We start from the raw sequence: 20,847 nt of genomic DNA, 5'->3' as shown, positions 1-20,847 counted from the left end.
CGGTGCGTACGCGTGACCATGGAGATCCAGTGCGCGCGCGTACGCGTAGTACTAGTACGCTCCCTCGAGTGCATTGTAGGCTATAGGCTACGCGTAGCTAATATTTGTACGCTCCATATCCACCATGATCCCCAGCGCAGCGTACGCGTAGCTTAGCTCTAGCTAGAACGGGGTATTATTAGAAAGCAAATTTTTGTTTTACTTTTGCCTTGGATTTAGACCCGTTTTGACTTTTGGATTTTATAATGAAGCCAGGAATTTCAGCTGTCTGAAGTAGACTCGTCTCTAGACACCCTATACATTTTATTTTTAATCAAACAATGAATCCCGTGGACTTTTTGGTAAGCCTGCAAGGTCTTAGACCCTCATTTTATTTCTAGAACCAACATAACTCTAGATCTAGATCGAACTCTCGTATAGACTACTTAAGATCTAAACTTTTGTTTGTTGCTGTTTGTGTCGCTATTTTATAAAACAAATAACGCACTTGACCCTGTTGTGCGAAACGTAAATGCAGTGTTCGCTCGGTTTCTTCAGATGGTTCGCACTGTCAACTCGCCGCAAGCGGCTCGTTGCACAGAGCGGCACCAATCTAAAGAAACCTCGCGCGTACTGCATTCACCGCTATTGCACTCTGGGACGTGCGTTATTTGTATAATATTAGATATTTGATATGTGTGGCATGATTAATGTTGTTAGGGATGTTATTTGGATCTGCAAAGACCTAATTTAAAACCCAAATCCCGATTGTTTTATTCAAACATCACATACTTTGGCGCAAGTCGATTTTTGCACTCTCGCAAACAATGCCTCCTGTTCATCCAAGCATGAACACATACCACACAAAAATGATACCAAATGATTTGGGATAAAACACTCTTGCAGAAGATATATAATAATTTACTGTTCATAGAAGATTTTTTAAATAATTAGCATTTTTCTAGGTGTAATTTTTTTTGACTCACTCTGTATGTAGGCCGCAATAGAAGACATGCCTTCCCCTGGGATTTGACCCGGGGGGGGGGGGGGGGGGACTCACATAATAAGACATACAGGGGTGTGCCGCGAAAATGGGAACAATTAGATAGCATAGGCTGGCCCTTGTCTTGGTGGGGACAGGGAAGAGTGGGTATATAGCCAGGCACGTAGCCACGGGGGGGGGGGGGGGGGGGGGGGGCACGTGACCCCTTAAATTTCCAAGATCGGTTGAACTTTTTTAGACCCCTTTTTTTTACCTCCGTCGATTACATGTAGGTGCCCCCCAAACATCGAACTCTGGCTACGTGCCTGTATATAGTGGAGAGTAAAGTGTTTCCAAACCAGGAAAGCCACCAATAAGCCGAGAAGCAGATAGCACCTCATTGTATGGCAGGGTAGTTTGATAATGTTGAGAATGATAACATAGACAGATCAGTTAAATGAAACTTGGGGAAGAAGAAGATGCAAGTAAAAAGGAAAGAAGTAATATAAAGAAAAATGTTTACATATAATGTAAAAAGTGAAATGGAGATAAGCAATTAGGAAAAGGATATGAAGAAACTAGTGTCAAGAAGCGATTACAATGTACAATTAGAATCCCTTCGCCCAACTTCATCCAGTTTTAACAAATAATCAACCATTTCAACAAACACAAAATAATTTAAACAATATACACGGCAAAAGGTGAACTGTAAATACACTTCTTTAATCGTGCCTTTCAATAATAGCTCTGCTTCTGAACTTTATAGCATCTCAAACAAATTATAATGTGAGAAAACTATATCTCGCATAGATGATATATGAAAATATACAATGTGAAAATACAATTTAACATGAACACCAACCAGGCATTTTAAAATCTCAATCTTAACGTTTCAATCTTATCTGATAATGATCGATATCAAGAAATATTCTTAGAGTGGGAACTCATCCACTTATATGAAAGCAAATCCAATGTCTATCGCTTTACATCAATACCACATTAAATGTGTATTTACTTATGATGGTAAATAAGCAATTATTTACTCTTATAGGTAAGCAACCAATTGACAGATGGCTCCAAATACAAGTATTATCCAGGTATTATCCACAGGATAAGTTAATAATTTAAAGGAGAAGTTCATCCTGTCATTTGGTATCAATAACAGAAGACAATGGGAGATAACAGACAGGTGAAAGTCAAGAGATTTTGAACAAATTAAATGTTGTTGAGCTTGAACCAACTCAAACTGGCAACTATTTTGGTTCCTTTACCACTGCTCCAACCATCAATATTTAATATCCATTCATAATGGTACTATTACCACAGTGAAACAGGAAGAATATCAGAATTATAATGCATGCATATAGGGTTTAGATTTAGAGTAAGGATAGGAAAAGGGTTATCCCTAACTCAATCCCTAGCCCCTAACAGTGCATAATACAGAAAAATTGTGTGAGCAAAGAACTAATAGTGTGCAGGAACAATGGGGTTAGATATTTTAGACTATTTTATCAAGTTTCATCATACATTACCATCTTAAATTTCAACTTGCAATAAAGCTTTTCTTACCACTTAATCTAAGACTTGCCATAAAGTTACATGTTTTCTTAGATGGTGTTTGGACCCATATCTAGAATATACCATAACTGACCATCTACATTCAAACAAAGTTTGTAATCAGTATCGGAATATATCTTGCTTTTTCAAACACTAAGAAATGATCAAATACACTCATCAAGTTATCATACACCATCTACTTTTCAATTGATGCTCTTTATAAAAAGACAAAACACTTGCATTGAAAAATTGAGCATGTTATGTGAAGTTTGTGAGTGATTACTACCATTAATTTCTTTGAACACAGAAATTTAGCTAAATGAATGATGACAATGCAGTCTGCCGTATGCCTTTACGTATTCAACTATTCATGCATGTATCACTAACACAGAGATGCTTACATGCAGGGAAGACTTTATAGAATTTTCTTATAATCCACATGTACGACTAATAACCACATTCAAAGACTCATTCTTGATAAAAGTCATAAAAGGGTCATTGAACATTATATTAGTCATGCAAAGACAGTCCTATTATACCATATACTTTGGTGGTGAAAGGTTTATGTACATTTCTACACCACTTCAAATCTTATGTATTAAACTGCTGATTATTGATTGACAATAGAAACTGCAGTGACATCACCAAACGGTTATACACAACTAAGATAATCACACTTTTCATTTGCATTAATTGGGCATGCTATATTTATGAGATTGAGATTGCAAGATTTACATTACTACCTGGCTTACCATATTCATAAGAACAAGGAGAACAAAGAACCAGCTCTTGAATGGAGTTAATTTTCACTCAAGAATTTTTTTTGGATAGCTAGAATGTATAAACTCAACTTTCAAAAAATCCCTTTACCTGGCATTCTATAGGTAAGAGAAAACAAAGGAAAGCTTAAAGCTAAAGACCAGTTATGGTCATGCGATTGCATTGTGAAAGAAACATTGTGAAATCGATCAGAAAAGGTTGATCATCTAGCATAGATGTACTGCAAGGTTCTGGAATCATCAAAATGATAAGAAATTTGGCCAAGTCTTCATAAAGTTAGAAGCACTGTACACAGAAAGATGTATATGGGACTACACACACGGGCGCGACACGTGCATTTGTATCTCTCAACAGGCAAGAGATACACTAATTTACCAAATATATCAATTAGTAGGCGGTTTCTCATCAAATTTTTTAATCATCATTTAATATTAAAAACATATTCTTTCACATGATTGGAAATAAGAGCTTCCATTTCATTTTTTGAAATTGGGGCGTTTCCAATACTGGTCTTTACCTTTAAAACTCAACGTCTATGACTCGCATGGAACCCAAGTCTACCGAACAAGACGTTTACTGTTCACTGAAAATGTATATGAACTGCAATTTTGTTTGTATTTGGAGCTCATATTTTGACTAAAGTATAGCCACATGGAACCCTTTACATCAAGAGCAAAACACATTTTGGTGATTGTAAAACTAAAGTGAAAGTAAGGTTATTAATAGAGTTCATTAGTTGTCCATACTTGAGAAAGTATACAACCTTAATTCAATATGCCACGGAAAGAGGATTCTGGACACTTACAATTTTTTAAAAAGGAAAGCAAAAAAAAAAACAACAACAACAAAAATCTTTGTATATTGAGATGTCCTTTGTACGGTGTCTAGGTGATATATTTCAGGTGTTAAAAATGGTTCATGACATAAAAATACAGGTGTTCCAGAAGATAGGATATCTATTTATCAAATACCGGTATATCAATTCAGTGAATGCATATACAAAATATTACTTCCCCAGAATGGAGAAACTGTCAAAAGTTATGCAATGTCTATGTTCTAATCTCACCTATTTATTAGGTTTTGACATCAGCAAGAAAAATATTCTTGAACAGAGTACTTGGGTTCTTCACATAATTCACAATAATATAATTCAAACAAAATGTTTTTTTTTAGAGAATGAAAATGCATCCTTTGCAAACTGTTTGAATATAACTGCAAGTGATATCTTGGTTCACGTATAGGCAAATTAATTTATAAAAATCATTCAACATTTGAATAGCATTTTCAAGATTTATATAGCATGAATAGGTGCTATATAACGTATGAATAAGCATACACAACTTCACTTACCTGTGTTGAAAGTCAATATCTTATTTGATACATGCAATATTTCAAATTGAATAAGTCCATCCTTAACAGATAGTGCACAATACCAACTTGTAGAACAGGAAATTTAAATTTTATGTACTTCAAACATCAAATGAAAATCCCTCTCTTGATGTTTTGTTCACTCCCAATCTTCTTTAAATACAACTTCAAGAAGGAGGTGGAGGCCTGCTGATCTTGATTTTCTTGTTGCCATGGTGATGATTGGTGCCACCATCCCTGTCACCTTCTCCTGTTTCCTCTGTTCGTCTCTTCCGAGGCCTACCATGTCCATTACTGTCATTGTCCTCCCTATGAGGGCTCTTGCCTACCTCTTCTTGCTTGGTGTGACATTGACCCGTCTCATCCCCCGGTATCCCCCTAGGGGATGACCCCTTTCTCGGAGACCGCCTGGACGCGCCCTTTTTTCCCTCCCCATCATCTTCCAGCCCGCTGGGATGAATTTCAACCCCATTTGATGGCATTATCCCGTCTACAGATCCGACCACTGCTACCGATGATTTCATCTTAACCTTGCTCTTATCCGCATCATCATCATCATCATGGTTTCCATGGTGATGATGATGGTGGCGGTGATGATGATGATGTCGATGATGCTTTGGATGAGATGAGGATGTTTTTTCATCCTCTTTATTCTGTTTTTCATGTCCATGTTTTTTCACATCATTGCTGGATGATGATAATACAGGTGCAGGAGAAGGTAAGCCAACAGGCTCCAGTCTTGGGGCTTCTGGAAATACTCTGCATAATTCAGTAAAACATAAGCAAAAGAAATATCTAAGTAATTTCCAACTTTATTGTGAATTTAACAATTCAAGTAACAGTCTATAACTTCCTTAATACTGGGAACAAACAAGACTTAATTCTGGCACATAAGACCATCAAACCTAATCATTTCAAGGGGAGGCTAATATGTATTCTTGTCCAAGTTTGGAGTAAATTCATGGCAACCGTGACTTTGAAAGTACATTTAAATCATAAATTGCTAATTCTATATCTGTTACAAAGTCATTAGATATTCTACAAAGAAGAAATGCTACAATCTAGCCTGACCACATTGGTAGTGTCACATTTTAAATTATACGGTGTTGATTCTAAGAAAGAAGGCAAACAAAATTTCCCACAAACGGAAAAGTTGTGTTATTAGGGACATTTGCACGCATGTACATGTATGTATTATTTCCATTTCAACTATATATTATGTATAAGAAGAGATTGTTGAGTCAGTTTTGCTTACCGTCGTAGAATAATAACAGCCCTTCTTGCAGTGACATCTTGTGGTCTGATGCAATGAGTGACTTCATCAGCAGCATATCCACTGCAGGAAAATAGGTCAAAATACATGTATTGCATTTTAATTGGCTTTATCAGGGAGAACTAAATGGATAAACATGACTAAGTCAACACATACTACAATATCAATGATTCCTTATTAAATATATGGATATTTCTGGCCACATCTGTCTTCTTTCCAAGTTGGTTGAATCACTTAGCTAAGGCCAAAACAAAAAAAAATCATTTGGTTGTCCTCGATTGCTTTTCTGGAGTAGGGGCGGGCGGGCGTATTTTTTATTAATTTTTTTTAAAATTAAATTTTAATTAAAGGTATTACAAAGTTTTGGGAAATTTTGTAAAATGGGTGGATAGTGATTCTTTGCAATTTTAATATATTTGGATGCCTCTGTGGATTTATTAAAAACACCAGAAATTTTAGCCCCTAAAACACTTCTGCTTTCGAGAAAAATTGAATATAAAGATTTACCGGTGCTCCCGGTAAATTTTGATAAATTTCAAATAGCTCCTACGGCCGTACAATGGAAGCTGTGACCATGAAAATCTCAGAGTATGTAGTTGTGGTATATAATTTTCAAACGAGAATAGCTTATCAGTCAATTTTAGTCAATAAACATTGTTTTATAGCTTAATTAATAACTTGACCTTGAGAGGGAGCTATTCAATATAAAGTGTTTATTATTTACAATTTCATAATTTTAGAGTAGATTTCGACCGCGACACCGATCACTGAATATTGTAGGAACGCATATGCTTCCAATATGTTCATTTGAACCAAATTCACGACCCCATACCAAAATTTTGTATTACCTTTAATATTTTTTAAACCTCATTTTTGTACGTCTTTTTTTTTTTCACCATCAATTTTTTTCCACCATTTTTTTCCATAAAAAAAATAAAATCATGGGGATGTCAAGCATTTAAACAAACAAAGTCTATAAAACACTTTAATATGGTAAAAGACTAGTTTAAAGGAATAGTTGAGTGTTGGTCAATACTCACATTAGCGAACGAAACTATGATCTAAACATAAAAAACATACAATAAATGTCTAAGAATGCATCATTGAAGATATAAATCCGAAATATTACATTAGAGTGAATTTATATGCAAAAAACCTGTTCGACTGCAAATGATTTTATTTATCAAAAATTTTACTTTCGAGGCGTGTTCAGTGTAATTGTATAGCGCCACCTCTCGGTCAAGCGGCAGCACACCGTGAATTTTCGCCAAGACGACGATCGGATATGGGCGTGCAAGTAATATCCGAACCATGTCTATAGCGCGCTGACTGATTTATATTGTACACATTATGGTATGCGAGGCCTGCACATAATTGCATGGTCTGTGGTACTGGTAGCGCTATTGTTTTTGAGCGCGATATGCGAATACTGTATGTGTATGTAGTGCGAGTACGCTCGACCTAGTAGTAGTGTATGTGTATGTATTGTACGTCGTATGACCCAGTTGATTACTTCTACAGTGTAAAGAAAGTGGCTTACTCTATCTATCAACCAATATGTGAGACAACGCAAGGGCAATTTTGTATTTCGTTTGTAGGAACAAAGCTGTGGAATGATCTCCCAGATGAAATTAGATTAAAAACATCGAGGTTATCTGTCCACCTACCTTCTATGTAAATGACGTGGGCCTTCGTTTTTCCTTTTATATTACTTGTCTTCCTTTTATAATATGTGAAGAGTTTCATTCCAAAAGGAGCCAAATCCACTTTGGGTACTTCTGAGTAAATTGCCTTTTTTATTTCTCCACTTTCCCTTTAGCCATGTATACCTTCATGTTGTTATATATGTTAAAGGTGTCACCCTGCATGGACCGATTATCTGCCAATAATGATAAGAAAAAATCTTCCCTTCGGCTTTTCTGATGTTTACTAAATTTTTTGATTTTATTTTCGTGGATTTAGCTCCTTTTGGAATGAAACATGTTATTGTACCTAAAAAATAAAAAATAAATCATATTTTCTCAATAAAGTCACTGAAATTTTATTCAAATTTAGCAGCAAACCTTTCCTTTTAAATAATAATAGTGAAATCACACATAAATATAACCTTTCGAAAAGAAAGTAAACAACATTATTACAGTTTCATTCCAAAAGGAGCTAAATCCATTCAATTCCAAAAGAAGCTAAATCCATGTTTCATTCAAAAAGGAATTACTAAATCCACATTTTTTTTTTGGCACATATCGCACGACAACCAAATGCCCTAAGATGTTGATACCCACTTTGATAGAAAAATAAGGTTTTACAAAATGGAAAAATACTAGAAGAGAAAAGGTAAGAAAGAGTAAAGACGGATTGAGGACGGTAAACCCCAAACAAGAGACTCAAAAGATCTACCCCAGAATCCTCTCACCGGCACCAGAGTTGCCTAGGCCAATGATGGCCGAGAAGATTGCGCAATGTACCGCGCCGGTCTGGCAGGAAGGTGCCAATTGCGGTGAGGGGTTTTCATGGACCAGTAGATCTGAGATTATATTATCCAAAAAAAAGAGATGAATATGAATTGACAAATAGTACCAAAAATAGAAGAAAAAAAAGAAATAAAGTGAAAGGCGTAAATATTCTAAAAAAGAATGAAACGCCGATAATACCAAACAACAACAACAACACAAAATCTAAAAATTTGATAGAAATCAGAAATAACTGGTGGATTTTTTGTCTTATCATATGTTATAGGTCCAGAGCGACACCTTTAACATATATAACAACATGAAGGTACATGGCTAAAGGGAAAGTGGAGAAATAAAAAGAAATAAATTAAAAAAAATATTAAAAATTGTTGTATCAGTATACTATAATGAATAACAGTAGTGAATTAATTTAACAACTTACTTGATTCATACTTGTCCATAATGCAGTGTTTTTCAGTATTCTTATTTTGGTACTGCATGCAATTGTAAAGTTTTAAAAAAAAAGTGATTGTAACTTCTTGTAAATAAGTTGTGTTCTACAGTGCCTGTGTATTGCATGACCTACGTCAGTACGTGATAACTTGTAAATGTGTAAAGACATAAGATTTTAATATAATTATAGTAATGCTAAAATGAAGATACATAACATATTTTTATGGTGTACATTGAAAGCTTTATTCGGCCATAACTAACAGTTAAATTTACACAACATTATTGAGATGAATACAAATTATAATTGCTGTACTGAAGGCAATATTTAAACGTGATGTTGATTTCAACCATTGCATACAAACAGATCATGTGTATTAAAAAAGGCACATTTTTATTTAGCATCTATCGCTATGACAACTTTAACCGTCGTCATTAAGAAGGAGCAATATACTTTATTTGTATACCACCATGTCTTGTTACTTATTAGTTACTGCTTATTTATATACATCTTATCTTGTGTCTTTCATAAAAACTTGACATACTCTATAGGCAATGTGTAGATAAGTTTACCAAAGAAAAGTATCTATAACAGTAATGTTTCTACGCGCTTGACAAATATACTATTACCCCGGTCATTTGATTCAGTGCTTGCCCGCACACAATGTTTTGACTAGTACGTGATCATACAAATTTTGCCGAGAAACTGCCTACTAATTGATATATTTGGTAAATTATTATATCTATTTGGACTTGATAGATATAACGCATGTGTCGCGCACTTGTGCGTAGTCCCATATACATCTTTCTGTGTACAGTGCTTGTAACTTTACCAAGACTGGGCCAATTTTTTTATCATTTCGATGATTCTAGAACCTTGCAGTACACACCAAGACTTATATGCTAGATGATCAACCTTTTCTGATCGATTCCACAATAATCCTTTCACAATGCAGTCGCATGACCATAACTGGTTTTATTTTTTAAGTTTCACATCTTACTTTATATATCAATGCTTTAAAAATTGTCTGAGTGATTCTTTTCCTTAATGTGTACGAGTATACATGTATACATACTCCATATCGATCTCAAATCCTGAATCATATCAGTTTCAGCACAAAATTAAGTATAGTTAGGTACATATATGTCTTTCATCTTCCCTAATGCTCGACTATGAATATCACCTCAAGTGATTAACATCCAACATAAGGTTTTTCAAAAAAATAGCACAGACATTTCAAAACTGGTCATGTCCTATACGCACACAAAAGACAATTCTGCGTTGTGTGTACTGAGTTTCATATGAATCGATCAAACTACTTCCAATAGTTTGCTCACATACTTATTTTACACACTGCACATGCATTGAGTTTTATACTGTTATTATAATGCCTCATCAAAGATACCAAAACTATAAAATTGCTAAAACTTGGAAAGAATATGCTCCACAAGATTATTAAAACAAAATTGTATTCTTTGTGCAAAGCTTGGTTACCATGGAGGTACCTTAACAGACAGACACAACAAATGTGTCTTGCACACCCTCGGGTCAATCGGTATACCAAGTTTTATTACAATTTGCAAAAAAATTGGAAAAAATTTGACCCAGTTTTTTACAATAGACCAACAGAAAGACTCGCCTGCCCAACTGTATCCTTATTCCTTTATACACCCTTTCAAACTACAAAGTAGTTACAGGCAGCATATCTCTTGATGGTATAACCTTGAACCGCAATACTTTGGCGTTGAGCTGATTCACGTTCATTGATTCAAATGATGCATGAAACCAACTGTTTTGCTGTCTTGTGATCATTTCTCTTTTTCGCTTGCATTATTTTAGTCACATTGATTGCATTGAACAAAAAATGAAGACTATTTACAATAAGATATTCTACAAATCTTTCTTCTGTCCATGTTGATTTTCAACAGGTTCTGAAGTATAGTCTTTTTCATGATCGACTGTCACCTCAGTTACATGCACAGTCACTAAAACCAAACACATTGTTGACTCATGGTTTGACCTCTTGGCTGTAAATTTTATAATTATTACCGTAACTTCTTCAAGGAATATAGGTTGCCAAATAGATACAAATTGAAATATCCACCATTTCCACATGAGCAAGCACTGATTTTATCACAAATTATGAATTGTATAAATCACATAGAGCTTTTATACACTGATGTCACAATTTGTCTTTTATATTCCTACATTTCTTTTCTTCCATTTGTAAACTTGCCAACCTCTTATTGTAATACAATATACAAGTGCCAAGCATGGTGGCTAATCTAGCAACAATAACAATTTATTTCTGGTACATGTATATCATGTGTTATGTGATTTTTTTTCTCTAGATAACCACATCCCCATGATCCCCAGGGACACTCTAGTATCAAGTTTGGTGGTATTTTGTCAAAGGGTCTCTGACATATCAAGAATACATGCTCGTAATGCTAAGCCATGCAATCTTTCACCTCCGGACCACAAAATCATTAGCAACCAAATGAGTCCAAAATGTTAAGTTCCAACCAATCCTCAAGATAGCCTAAAAACATGCCACATGGACAAATTAAATCGAGGCGATTAAGAGTCTTGCATGCAATCATGCAACAATGAACCTCATTTGACCTTTGACCTACTTATGTGACCTTCAACTCCAGAATATCATGGAGGCCAATAAAGGGCATCTACCAATCAAGTATGGTTACAAACAGATGCAGGGTTGGAAAGTTAGCAACCCTAATTGATTTTTGCAGGTAAGATTTCACATTAGACTTCATTCAAATTTGTGTACAGTCACGGAGGATGGACGGAAGGACGCCATTTGGATCCCTTAGTCTCTGCTCGAAAAAAAGCAGTTCTCAAGTCAGACAATCCCAAATGTTCACTACAGAGGATTACATGGATTTCTCTAATCGGCCTAGTCTCCTGGCTAGGATCACATCAACTTGTGGTGGAGGAAATGGTGCAAGCCGGGGCCTTGTGTGTCTAGGGTCATCAGGGAGCAGAACAGCCTTCGAGAACAGTGGTCCTTGGTCCTGTTCTCTGCGTTCCAGTATCGCACCGATGAGTCCTTGTACATACATGTATGGGTAGGTCTTGGGGACCTTCTCCTTCCGGGCCACGTAGTTGTTGGCACGCTTTGACCATACTGCAACATATCTGTATCATAAAATAAAAGAACATGCAAAATGTAACAAGTTGCATTATATGCACACTCATTCTTGTCAATTGGAAATGATTCATATCTCTTAAAGATAAACTTGAGTTCTGGTAAAAAAAGAAAATGAATTCTCACAGAATCTAACGAAACTTACACTGAATGTTCAAGATTACAAATAAATGTCATGTGCCAAACAATTTTGGAAGAAAATGTATACTGGCTGAGTAATGAGCATAGAAAGATAAGGAAATCAGGGTAGTACTAGCCCCGACAGGCCGACACCATGTGTGTTGTCCCATATACATCTTTCTGTGTAAGTGATTGTTACTTTACCAAAACTCTGCCAAATTTATGATGATTTTGATGACTCCAGAACCTTGCATTACACACCAAGTATATTATTACACTGAATCCAAGTCCGCATTTAGGGTCCAAAATCAGCAGCATGATTGACAAACCATCAGCTTACAGTCCGTCATCTACATAATTTAGATGTGCGTCGTGTACAGGGACAACTTCTTTAGATGACGTCATATTTTGGCGATTTAAAAGGGGCGTTCCCAGGAAGGACAATTAGATATTTAATAATTTCCCCAAAATTGATAAATTTCATGGGAAAGAACTGCCAATTCGGATTGCCCTGTCCAACTACACAGGGAAAACAAAAAATCATGTTTTTTTTTTTTACTCCACCCACTTTGGATTGCCTTGTCCATCTAAAAAAAAATGTACAAATAAAAATAGGAAAAACAAGAAAGAAAAGAAAACCTTTTTTTCTTTCTTTCTAATTTCCACTCACTTTGTATTGCCTTGTTCATCAATCTGGTCGGGCCTGTCCTTGTGTGCCATGTAGTCGATGACCGCAAGCAAATTCCTTGCCCAGTTTGCTGGGTAGCTGGATGGATAAGACAAACAATTGGTATTACCACTACCATGATGAATGAATAGTAAATGCTTTAGACAAATCTCAGACTCATTGGCCCGTAGTCACAAAGGAGGTTTGTAGGAGGTTTGTACAAACCATGGTTTGACGATGGTTTACATCTATGGAATGCTGCTCGCATACCGTAAATTGTAAATTAACATTGTTAACAAGTATGGAGTTTACATTCCTTCTCCATCAGTTTACAAATGGCATTCCATAGATGTAAACCTTGGCCAAACCATGGTTTGTACAAACCTCCTTTGTGAATACGAGCCATTCACTTCAGTTCTGGATTCGTGTTGTAAATTATTGACTCTTATTTAAAGGTAGTTACATTTCCCTGCTACAACCACTCCAACTTGACTTAACATCAGGTACCGACACAAGTACGATACAAAGTCTGCTGTTTCAAGACTCTGCATGCATCCAAAAGTGATTTCAGCATTTATATAGATGTCATTCATAATTTCTCATTAACTTTGCTATTTGCTTCAAAATATGATATTGTAACTGTAACCGTACTGTAATGATATGTTTCAACTTTTCCACAATCTTACTTCAAACATACAAAATGATACTAAAAATACTTACTCAAAGGAATACCGCTTGGAAGCATACATCAGTATATGGTTGTGGAAACACTCGAGCATGCTGGTGTGCCTAAGGAATTATGAAAACAAAATAAAAACTGATATAAATGATAGGGCATTTCATTATTTTCATACCACAAAATCAATATTGAAAATCCCATGTCATACACATGAGCAAATAAGATGCATTATCTTGACCTGCTGATATGTCCCAATTTTATAGGTCATAACCAAAAAGAGCTCAATCTTGCAAACATGTACGTAATGAACGCATTCTCATTAAATTCCTCTCAATTTACAGAGCCTTTCGTACATGTATACAGAATCCTACCTGAAGCGAGCAAATCAGCAGAGTAGGCCAAGTTCTCCATGAATTTGCGGTCAAAGGTGACTTGTACTATTCACCTGCTAATTCCCCTACTGCTGCTTGGAATTTCTTCGCTGGGGATGGATTGTGTTGTCTGTTCTTCATATCTGTAAAAAGTGAAGAAACGAAAGTCATTCACAAAGTAAAAAACATTCAGATTTTAAATCACCAAAAGAAATTATTTTGAAGATGGCATTCTCTAATAATTATCACAGCTAGCCAGATTCGGAATTTGCATGACTAATAACTGATGCATTGGTTCTCTGTCATGTATGTGAAGTTGAGACACTCTTTGGTAGAGATAAATATAGATGAGACAGTCACATCTCAAGCAAGCTATAGTATAACCTTGTCGACTTTTAAAAAGAGCAGGATGTTTACCCGGTTGACTAGCCCTGCACGTCATCATTACAAAGAAAACTGCAGTTGTAACGAGGGACATTAAAGGTAGGGTCTATTACAAAGTTTTGGGAAATTTTGAAAATTGGGTGGATAGTGATTCTTTACAATTTTGATATATTTGGATGCCCCTGTGGAAGTATTATAAGCACTAGAAAATTTAGCTCCTAAAACACTTCTGCTTTCGAAAAAAATTGAATATTTTGATAAATTTAAAATAGCGCCTAGACGGTCGTACAACGGTAGCTGCTACCATAAAAATCCCGGAATATGTAGTTGTGATATATAATTTCAAAAAGGTAATAGCCAATCGGTCAATTGTAGCTTGTTGTATAGCTGAATTAATATATTGACCTTGAGAGAGAGTTATAGTATACCCCATAAAGAGATTATTATTTACAATTTCATCACTTTAGACTCGATTTCAACGCGACAACGTTCACTGAATATTGTAGGATCGCATATGCTTCCAATATTTTCATTTGAACCAAATTCATCCGGAGGTCTAGTGGAGCCAGACGTAGTCTCAGTGGAACAAACGACGATATAGAGACTGAAGCTTTCGGTCTACTGTAGACCTAGGCTAGACTATCAATATCATATGATTCATGAAATCTGAATTAAAAATCCAAGGCAAGAGATAACAAAACGTAATTTCTTAAATTTGCCGATTCCATGCATCTAGTCTCTAGACTAGATCAAATTAAAACGGTAGGCCTACCCAATGCAGTGGGGCGTATATCATTTCAACTTACCTCTCAGTGAGCTGGCATGTCTATTGCATCCTCTAGACTCGGCAACGAGAAGGCCGCCTGCAGCTCGCGAAGTTTCTCCGCCGTACCCTGGCCTTGTTCACAGCCACTCCCGCGCCTCCTCTGGGCCGGATGGTCGAGCTGCCATTGCTTGTTTCTCTCCTTCCTCTTACCGTCTTACTTAGTCTTATTCCGATTTAGCGTAGCCTTAGCCTTGTCCTTAGGCTTAGCACTAGCTGAGTCCGAGTCGGCCATCGTCCGTGACCTCGAGCTCCTTTTCCAATCTCGATCTCGTTATCGTATTTCAATCAAAGCTTGTCTGTAGCTGTCTAGCGTTCGATCGGCGCCGGTGATAATCTGATATGAGCTGTGTGTGTTATACTTTACGTGAAAGCAGCGTATTGGAATTGATCAGCTGTACTGTATTACTAGCGCGCGGTCGGATACCCGCCTGCTAGCTACCTGTAGTACTGTACGTACCAACGAACTCAAACACTCGTTGTAAATACGCTGGTTGTTAAATGACATAGAGGGAGCTAAACACGTAAATTAAAAAAATAAACCGTCGAAACTCAAAAGTGATGTCCGGACGTCAAACACTTTTATATAATGTTTTGAAAGCAAATTGCACAACAATTAGAGCATTTGATTTGGAATTATTATCATCTCCCATGTTTTTTTCGATGATCTTTCATATGGTACTGAAATAAACCAAATTTGTTTTGGAGGGGCACTTTGGAAATTACCAATACTCAACTATACCTTTAATGTACAATGAATATCAAGACCAACACAGAATGTATTTTTGGCTTAGTTTGAAATGTACAGTGCCTTTTAAATCTCCATTGTACTACTTATAGCTACTTGAGCCCTCTATGTATGAAATACTGTTAAAAATTAAACATCATTATTATTATTATTAATAAGGAAATATGGAGTGCGAAAGCCACCTGGGGTGAGCTTAACCTTAATTAAAATGTGTTGGCATTAAGGACCCTTAAAAATCTGAATGAAATGTCCTATGAAATATCTCAAGGTTGGTAACACTTCTACCTTATCAATATCAGGTTGGTAAATAACCACATTTCCTGTGATTCTTGAAAGAAAAACAGCAAATATTTGTGATACACTTCAGTTTATTAAAGCCCCTCTGCACTAGTTTGGCCAGGAGGGATTATACCTCCCTGCAAGATCACTGACAGGTGTTTATCTCATCAAATCAGCTCTCAATTATCATAAGAAAAAGGGGATCATGGGGGACCAACAGGCACTGATTAGGCATTGTTTGCTATATAGAGGGCGCAAGTAGCTATAAGTAGTGCAGTGGGGCTTTAAACAATTATCCAATTCAGAACTCTAAAAAGAAGTTAGTCCGAGTCTCACCTGAGAGTCATAACGCAGCCTCTGGGCAGGGGGATACAGGCCTTGGGTTTGGATACCCTGATAGGTCGAAAGGAGAACTTGCAACCAAAGCTGAGTGCACAGTCACTGAGGAACGAGACCGAGATGATGGGCCTGTCGAAGATATGGATGGGGTCAACGTGTGAGACGATGCAACCTCCGGGCTGGTAGTCATTGATCACAGCACTGTTGATGAATCCTAAAATAAAAGTAACAAAGAATTTAGAAATAACAGTCAAAACGTCATGAATAACGATGAAGCTAGCTCTTAGTGACTTTCAAAATGTGTTGTACCGATCATTTTGATCAGGCTACACTCTACATTTACAGTAAGAGAAGGAATTAATTTGGCTGTGCATGTGCACTCTACTGAATATGAAAGTTTTAACAAATAGACCTAGCCTAACGTTTTCTGTTTCCTATTATTTGTATCATAATCTATAATTAAATCAAAATTAGTCCATTCATTTCATTAGTTTCTGTTTTTTGTTTTTTGTTTCTGCGAAGTCAATTAACTTGATATAGATCTATAGAGTCTAGGTCTAATAAGAAAAGTAAGTTCAAATTATTTTATGCACACCATGAGGAACTAATCCGGCTTCTACAACCCTGCTGACGACAAGATCCTGAACCCACTGCGGTATGTCATCCACTTCTCCTGGCGGGTACAATCTTTCCTGCCCCGGGCCTTTCTTGCTCAGCTGCGAGCCGTAAGTGTAGCCCTCCCCGAAGAAGTACTTATTGCGCAGGGGAGCTCGGTCGACCGTATGATCTCGATACAGCCCCTTCTCTGCTATGTCGACGACCTCGTTGATTTTGTCCTCGATCTCGCTGCATTCTTCCTCAGTGAAGAGTTGCATCTGAGCCACACCGGAGTGAATCTTCTTCACTTCCTCCATTTCATCCTCGAAGGATCTCGGCTGCCAGTGATGATTGCGATCACGACGTCGCCTCTTGCGGCGCGGTGCAACTGTGAAATCAGAGTCATCACCACTTGGCATTCGACGGTTCTGCTTGTTGTGACTACGACGATGATGAGAGTCGAGTTTATGTCGTAAATCTATCGACCCCGAAGCCATTTTGGCAATATCTTTCGCGCAGAGTTACCTTGTCAGAATTGTCAACATACCGTAACCTTCGCAATGCAATGATATTGATAACGTTATGTGCACATGCAAATCATACATGTACAATGCGGACGTACAGTTGTGAAGTAAGCAGTCAAGAATTTCAAGTTATTATGAAGTTGAGAAACTTGTCAATTTTGAGACACGTGCCCATATAATGATTTTTTTTTTTTACGTTGCAAATATATTGCAAATACATATTTTAATTTTAAAATGACGTAATTAAGTTATCATATAAATTTACAAAAATAAAATTCAATCACAAAAATGTAGAAAGTATGTGTAACATAACCACATAAGCAGTTGCAAAATATAACTTTTTTAAATTGGCAATGTCAGGTTGTAAAATATTTCTACAGCAAAACCCCTTGACTATTTTCCACATTGACATTAAAACTCGACCAAAATAAAAACAAGTGATGTAGAAGTCGCACCATCGGTACCAAACACTCGAATAACATCACATTCAACCAGGGCATGTGAGTCTCACCTCCCTGATTCAACCATGGCACATCATTTTGTATGGTGAAGTTGGTAGATTTACCTTGACTAACGTGGAGAGCCCAACCCCCTCACATATTAGGACATACGGGGTTGTGCCGCTCAAATGGGTCACTTTCTCACAAAAATTCCTAAACATGGGTCCCACTTTTAACAAAATTACCATTGAACATGGGTCCGTTTTTTCAAAATTTGCAAAATTGTGAAAATTGTGAAAATTGCCCCCAAATGAACCCTAATCATGGGCAGGGGTTTCGAGGCTTGAGCGGCGTATGATACATTTTCGGGCAGGAGTTCAAACGGGGAGTGTACGTGCCGCTCTAATGGGTCACCTTTTTACAAAAAATACCTAAACATGGGTCATATTTTTAACAAAATATCTCTAAACATGGTTCCTTTTTTTCAAAATTTCAAATTTTTAAAGGTGTTTGTATGGCAAAACTGCGAAAAATGTGCTTTACTTCGAGAAAAATCACCCCAAATTACCCTTTAAAAATGGGGTTCCGAGGCTACAGCGCGGCACGCCCCCGTCCAAACCAAATCTGAGTACCCCGGTCCCCCCCCCCCCTCCCCCGGGCTCAGGGGGCTGTAGAATTCTAAACCCTCGTGTACTATTTACAATTATTATATACCTCTCTTTAAATTAGTATGTTATATCTAGTCGTCTGATTGGTAAAAATTGGAGTCGTGATTTTAGCAATGCCTGTCTAACGGTCAATAGTTAATGGGAAAGATGCGCCCATTGCCCAGGGTAACGGGCCGCATAGTTAAATTTTGCTGAAATCCCCATTCATTGTACGGGTAAAAAACAAAATTTCTGGGGGGGGGGGGTAATTGTCATGGGGGGGGGGGTATCATCCGCGAAAAAGTAGTTCGTAGTAATAAATCATGCATGATACAATGAAAGTTTGCTATTAAAGTTGGTAACAATTGTTATACTTTTCTTGGGTATTCTGAATGCAAAGGAGTAAACAACTCATCAGATTTTTTTAAAAAAAGGCAATTTAAATTACATTATCAGTAAATCGGCACGGATAGGCCTACCGATCAATGCGCATATCAGCAGCGAAATCTATCCTTTTCCGTGTATAGTGGTCGAATTTTGACAGTAATCGCATAACACTTGCACCTTTGTCAAAAATAACCACTTGTTCAGACCCCGAATGCAGTCAAATCGACCACGAATTTAGTTGATTTGGATTAACCCCGGACAAAAACAACCACGCAGGTTTTTAGATTGCACTTTGTTGTAACCACATTGTCAACAAAGAAATTGATATAGTTCGAAATTTGAGTCCACAATAATTGTAAATCACATTATTTTGTTAAGCTATAATGGAGAGGAAAGGCTGTTCTATAACCGCGAGAAAGAAATAAAAACGGGTTGCTCAAGTGCAAGAATGGAGTAATAGTTTTCTCTTTTTGTTGGATTTCCAACTTAAAGGAAAGAAGTTGACTTAAGGATTCGTGAGATAATCTGTTTTCCAAGAGGTACATAATTATACGTAAATACGTAATGATGTCATTCACGATCTTAGCAAAAGGCCAATTATCCTGCCAATGCTTCTTCAAGCCACGCATTTCCAGCGAATTGCAAACTGTTAATCAAAGCGATTCGAATCAACAAATCCATCAAACTTTTAAATTTAATGTTACAATTTATATACTTTCCCAATGACTGATCCAGAATTAAGAAATATAAGGGATTCGTAAATATGGGCCCTTGACCTAAAGTTAGCGGGCATGGGGGGGGGGGGGATGTGGGGGGTATATACCAAATTATGAATATTGGTGTATTACATAATTATGATTTGTTCATTTATCCACCCATACCATCACATTACCGTTTTTCACATATTTATGCATTAACGCTAACTTCTGACTATATTTCAAATATAGAATTTAGAAACATTTTCAATTTCATTTCGACCCCGTTTTAAATCCCTCAAAATGGGCTATGATTAAGTTTTAAATACATCGTTTATCACAACAACAACAACAAATGGGTTGAATGTGTTGAATAACTATTTGACATAGGCTAATCGTTTCTTGTTTATCTCTTCGATATAGATTAATTGAAAGAGTTTCTGAAACAACTCTTTCAATTTAACTTCAACTCCGTTTTAATTTCCCTAAAAATGGGTTTTATATACATCATTTATCACAACAACAACAAATGTGTTGATTAACTATTTGACATAATTATGTAAATAATATTTTCTTCTCGACCGCCCTTGCTTTAACTGAGATACCAGAAATGAAATTTGACATGATAGATAAAATTGACCTTTAACCTTGTCCTCTGACAGAAGCTCAGGCGCCCAAAATGTCTTCATCATCAATTTCAAGAAAATAGGTCCACTTATATATTTTTTTTTCCTTCTAAAACGCTTCCTGCTTGTACCATCGGCAACTTGTGACCCACTCCGTCAAAATCAGACAGAAGGTTGCAAGCGATGAAAAGTGTTAAATAAAAACCTTCATGAGTTTTTTATCTGAATAAACTTTTAAAACAATATATAAGCAAAACAATTCCATCATCATCCCCTAACAAAAATGTATCTCCACATAATATTGTCTGAAGGCTTTCACGGTGAGGTTAGAATTGAGCGAAGTTTGCGGTTACACCATGTATTCTTTCGAAATGGTTAGTTGGCCATGCTCTCAGTATCTCGACGTTGATGTGGTGGGCGTAGTCAAGCCAAGAGGGGAGGGTGGGGCTGGTCTTATAATGGATAAAGCACAAGAGAATCCGAGAAGGGTCATATCGGTTTTTTTATGACCC

The 20,847-nt window shown here is 36.7% G+C and overlaps 2 protein-coding genes across 2 annotated transcripts; both read right to left on the bottom strand.

The window, feature by feature from the left end:
- Positions 1-3,738: 3,738 nt before the first annotated feature.
- LOC579335 (RNA demethylase ALKBH5) lies at positions 3,739-17,632 on the bottom strand. The gene is made up of 4 exons (XM_779455.4): positions 17,015-17,632; positions 16,417-16,633; positions 5,922-6,002; positions 3,739-5,425 (listed from the first exon to the last, which is right to left on the bottom strand). Exons 1-4 carry the CDS (start codon positions 17,511-17,513, stop codon positions 4,834-4,836), a joined length of 1,389 nt encoding a protein of 462 aa, XP_784548.2. The 5' UTR covers positions 17,514-17,632; the 3' UTR covers positions 3,739-4,833.
- LOC105444481 lies at positions 9,889-15,782 on the bottom strand. Its single transcript, XM_030984379.1, has 5 exons — positions 15,037-15,782; positions 13,847-13,989; positions 13,517-13,585; positions 12,800-12,895; positions 9,889-11,999 (listed from the first exon to the last, which is right to left on the bottom strand). Exons 3-5 carry the CDS (start codon positions 13,573-13,575, stop codon positions 11,735-11,737), a joined length of 420 nt encoding a protein of 139 aa, XP_030840239.1. The 5' UTR covers positions 13,576-13,585; positions 13,847-13,989; positions 15,037-15,782; the 3' UTR covers positions 9,889-11,734.
- Positions 17,633-20,847: the final 3,215 nt, after the last annotated feature.

Source organism: Strongylocentrotus purpuratus, unplaced genomic scaffold (genome assembly GCF_000002235.5).
Source record: "Strongylocentrotus purpuratus isolate Spur 01 unplaced genomic scaffold, Spur_5.0 spur5_scaffold_14, whole genome shotgun sequence".
In the NCBI taxonomy this organism is placed as follows: Eukaryota; Metazoa; Echinodermata; class Echinoidea; order Camarodonta; family Strongylocentrotidae; genus Strongylocentrotus; species Strongylocentrotus purpuratus.
This window is presented reverse-complemented; position numbering and strand designations above follow the sequence as displayed.

Excerpts from the sequence above, each read along its gene's own strand:
- LOC105444481 (XM_030984379.1), bottom strand. The coding sequence starts at position 13,575 with ATGCTCGAGTGTTTCCACAACCATATACTGATGTATGCTTCCAAGCGG. Across the intron at positions 12,896-13,516 it reads TCCAAGCGGTATTCCTTTGA|CTACCCAGCAAACTGGGCAA; the intron begins GTAAGTATTTTT and ends TTATCCATCCAG. Across the intron at positions 12,000-12,799 it reads GATGAACAAGGCAATACAAA|ATATGTTGCAGTATGGTCAA; the intron begins GTGAGTGGAAAT and ends TTTATGATACAG.
- LOC579335 (XM_779455.4), bottom strand. The coding sequence starts at position 17,513 with ATGGCTTCGGGGTCGATAGATTTACGACATAAACTCGACTCTCATCAT. Across the intron at positions 16,634-17,014 it reads AGCCGGATTAGTTCCTCATG|GATTCATCAACAGTGCTGTG; the intron begins GTGTGCATAAAA and ends CTTTTATTTTAG. Across the intron at positions 5,426-5,921 it reads GCTGTTATTATTCTACGACG|AGTATTTCCAGAAGCCCCAA; the intron begins GTAAGCAAAACT and ends TGAATTATGCAG.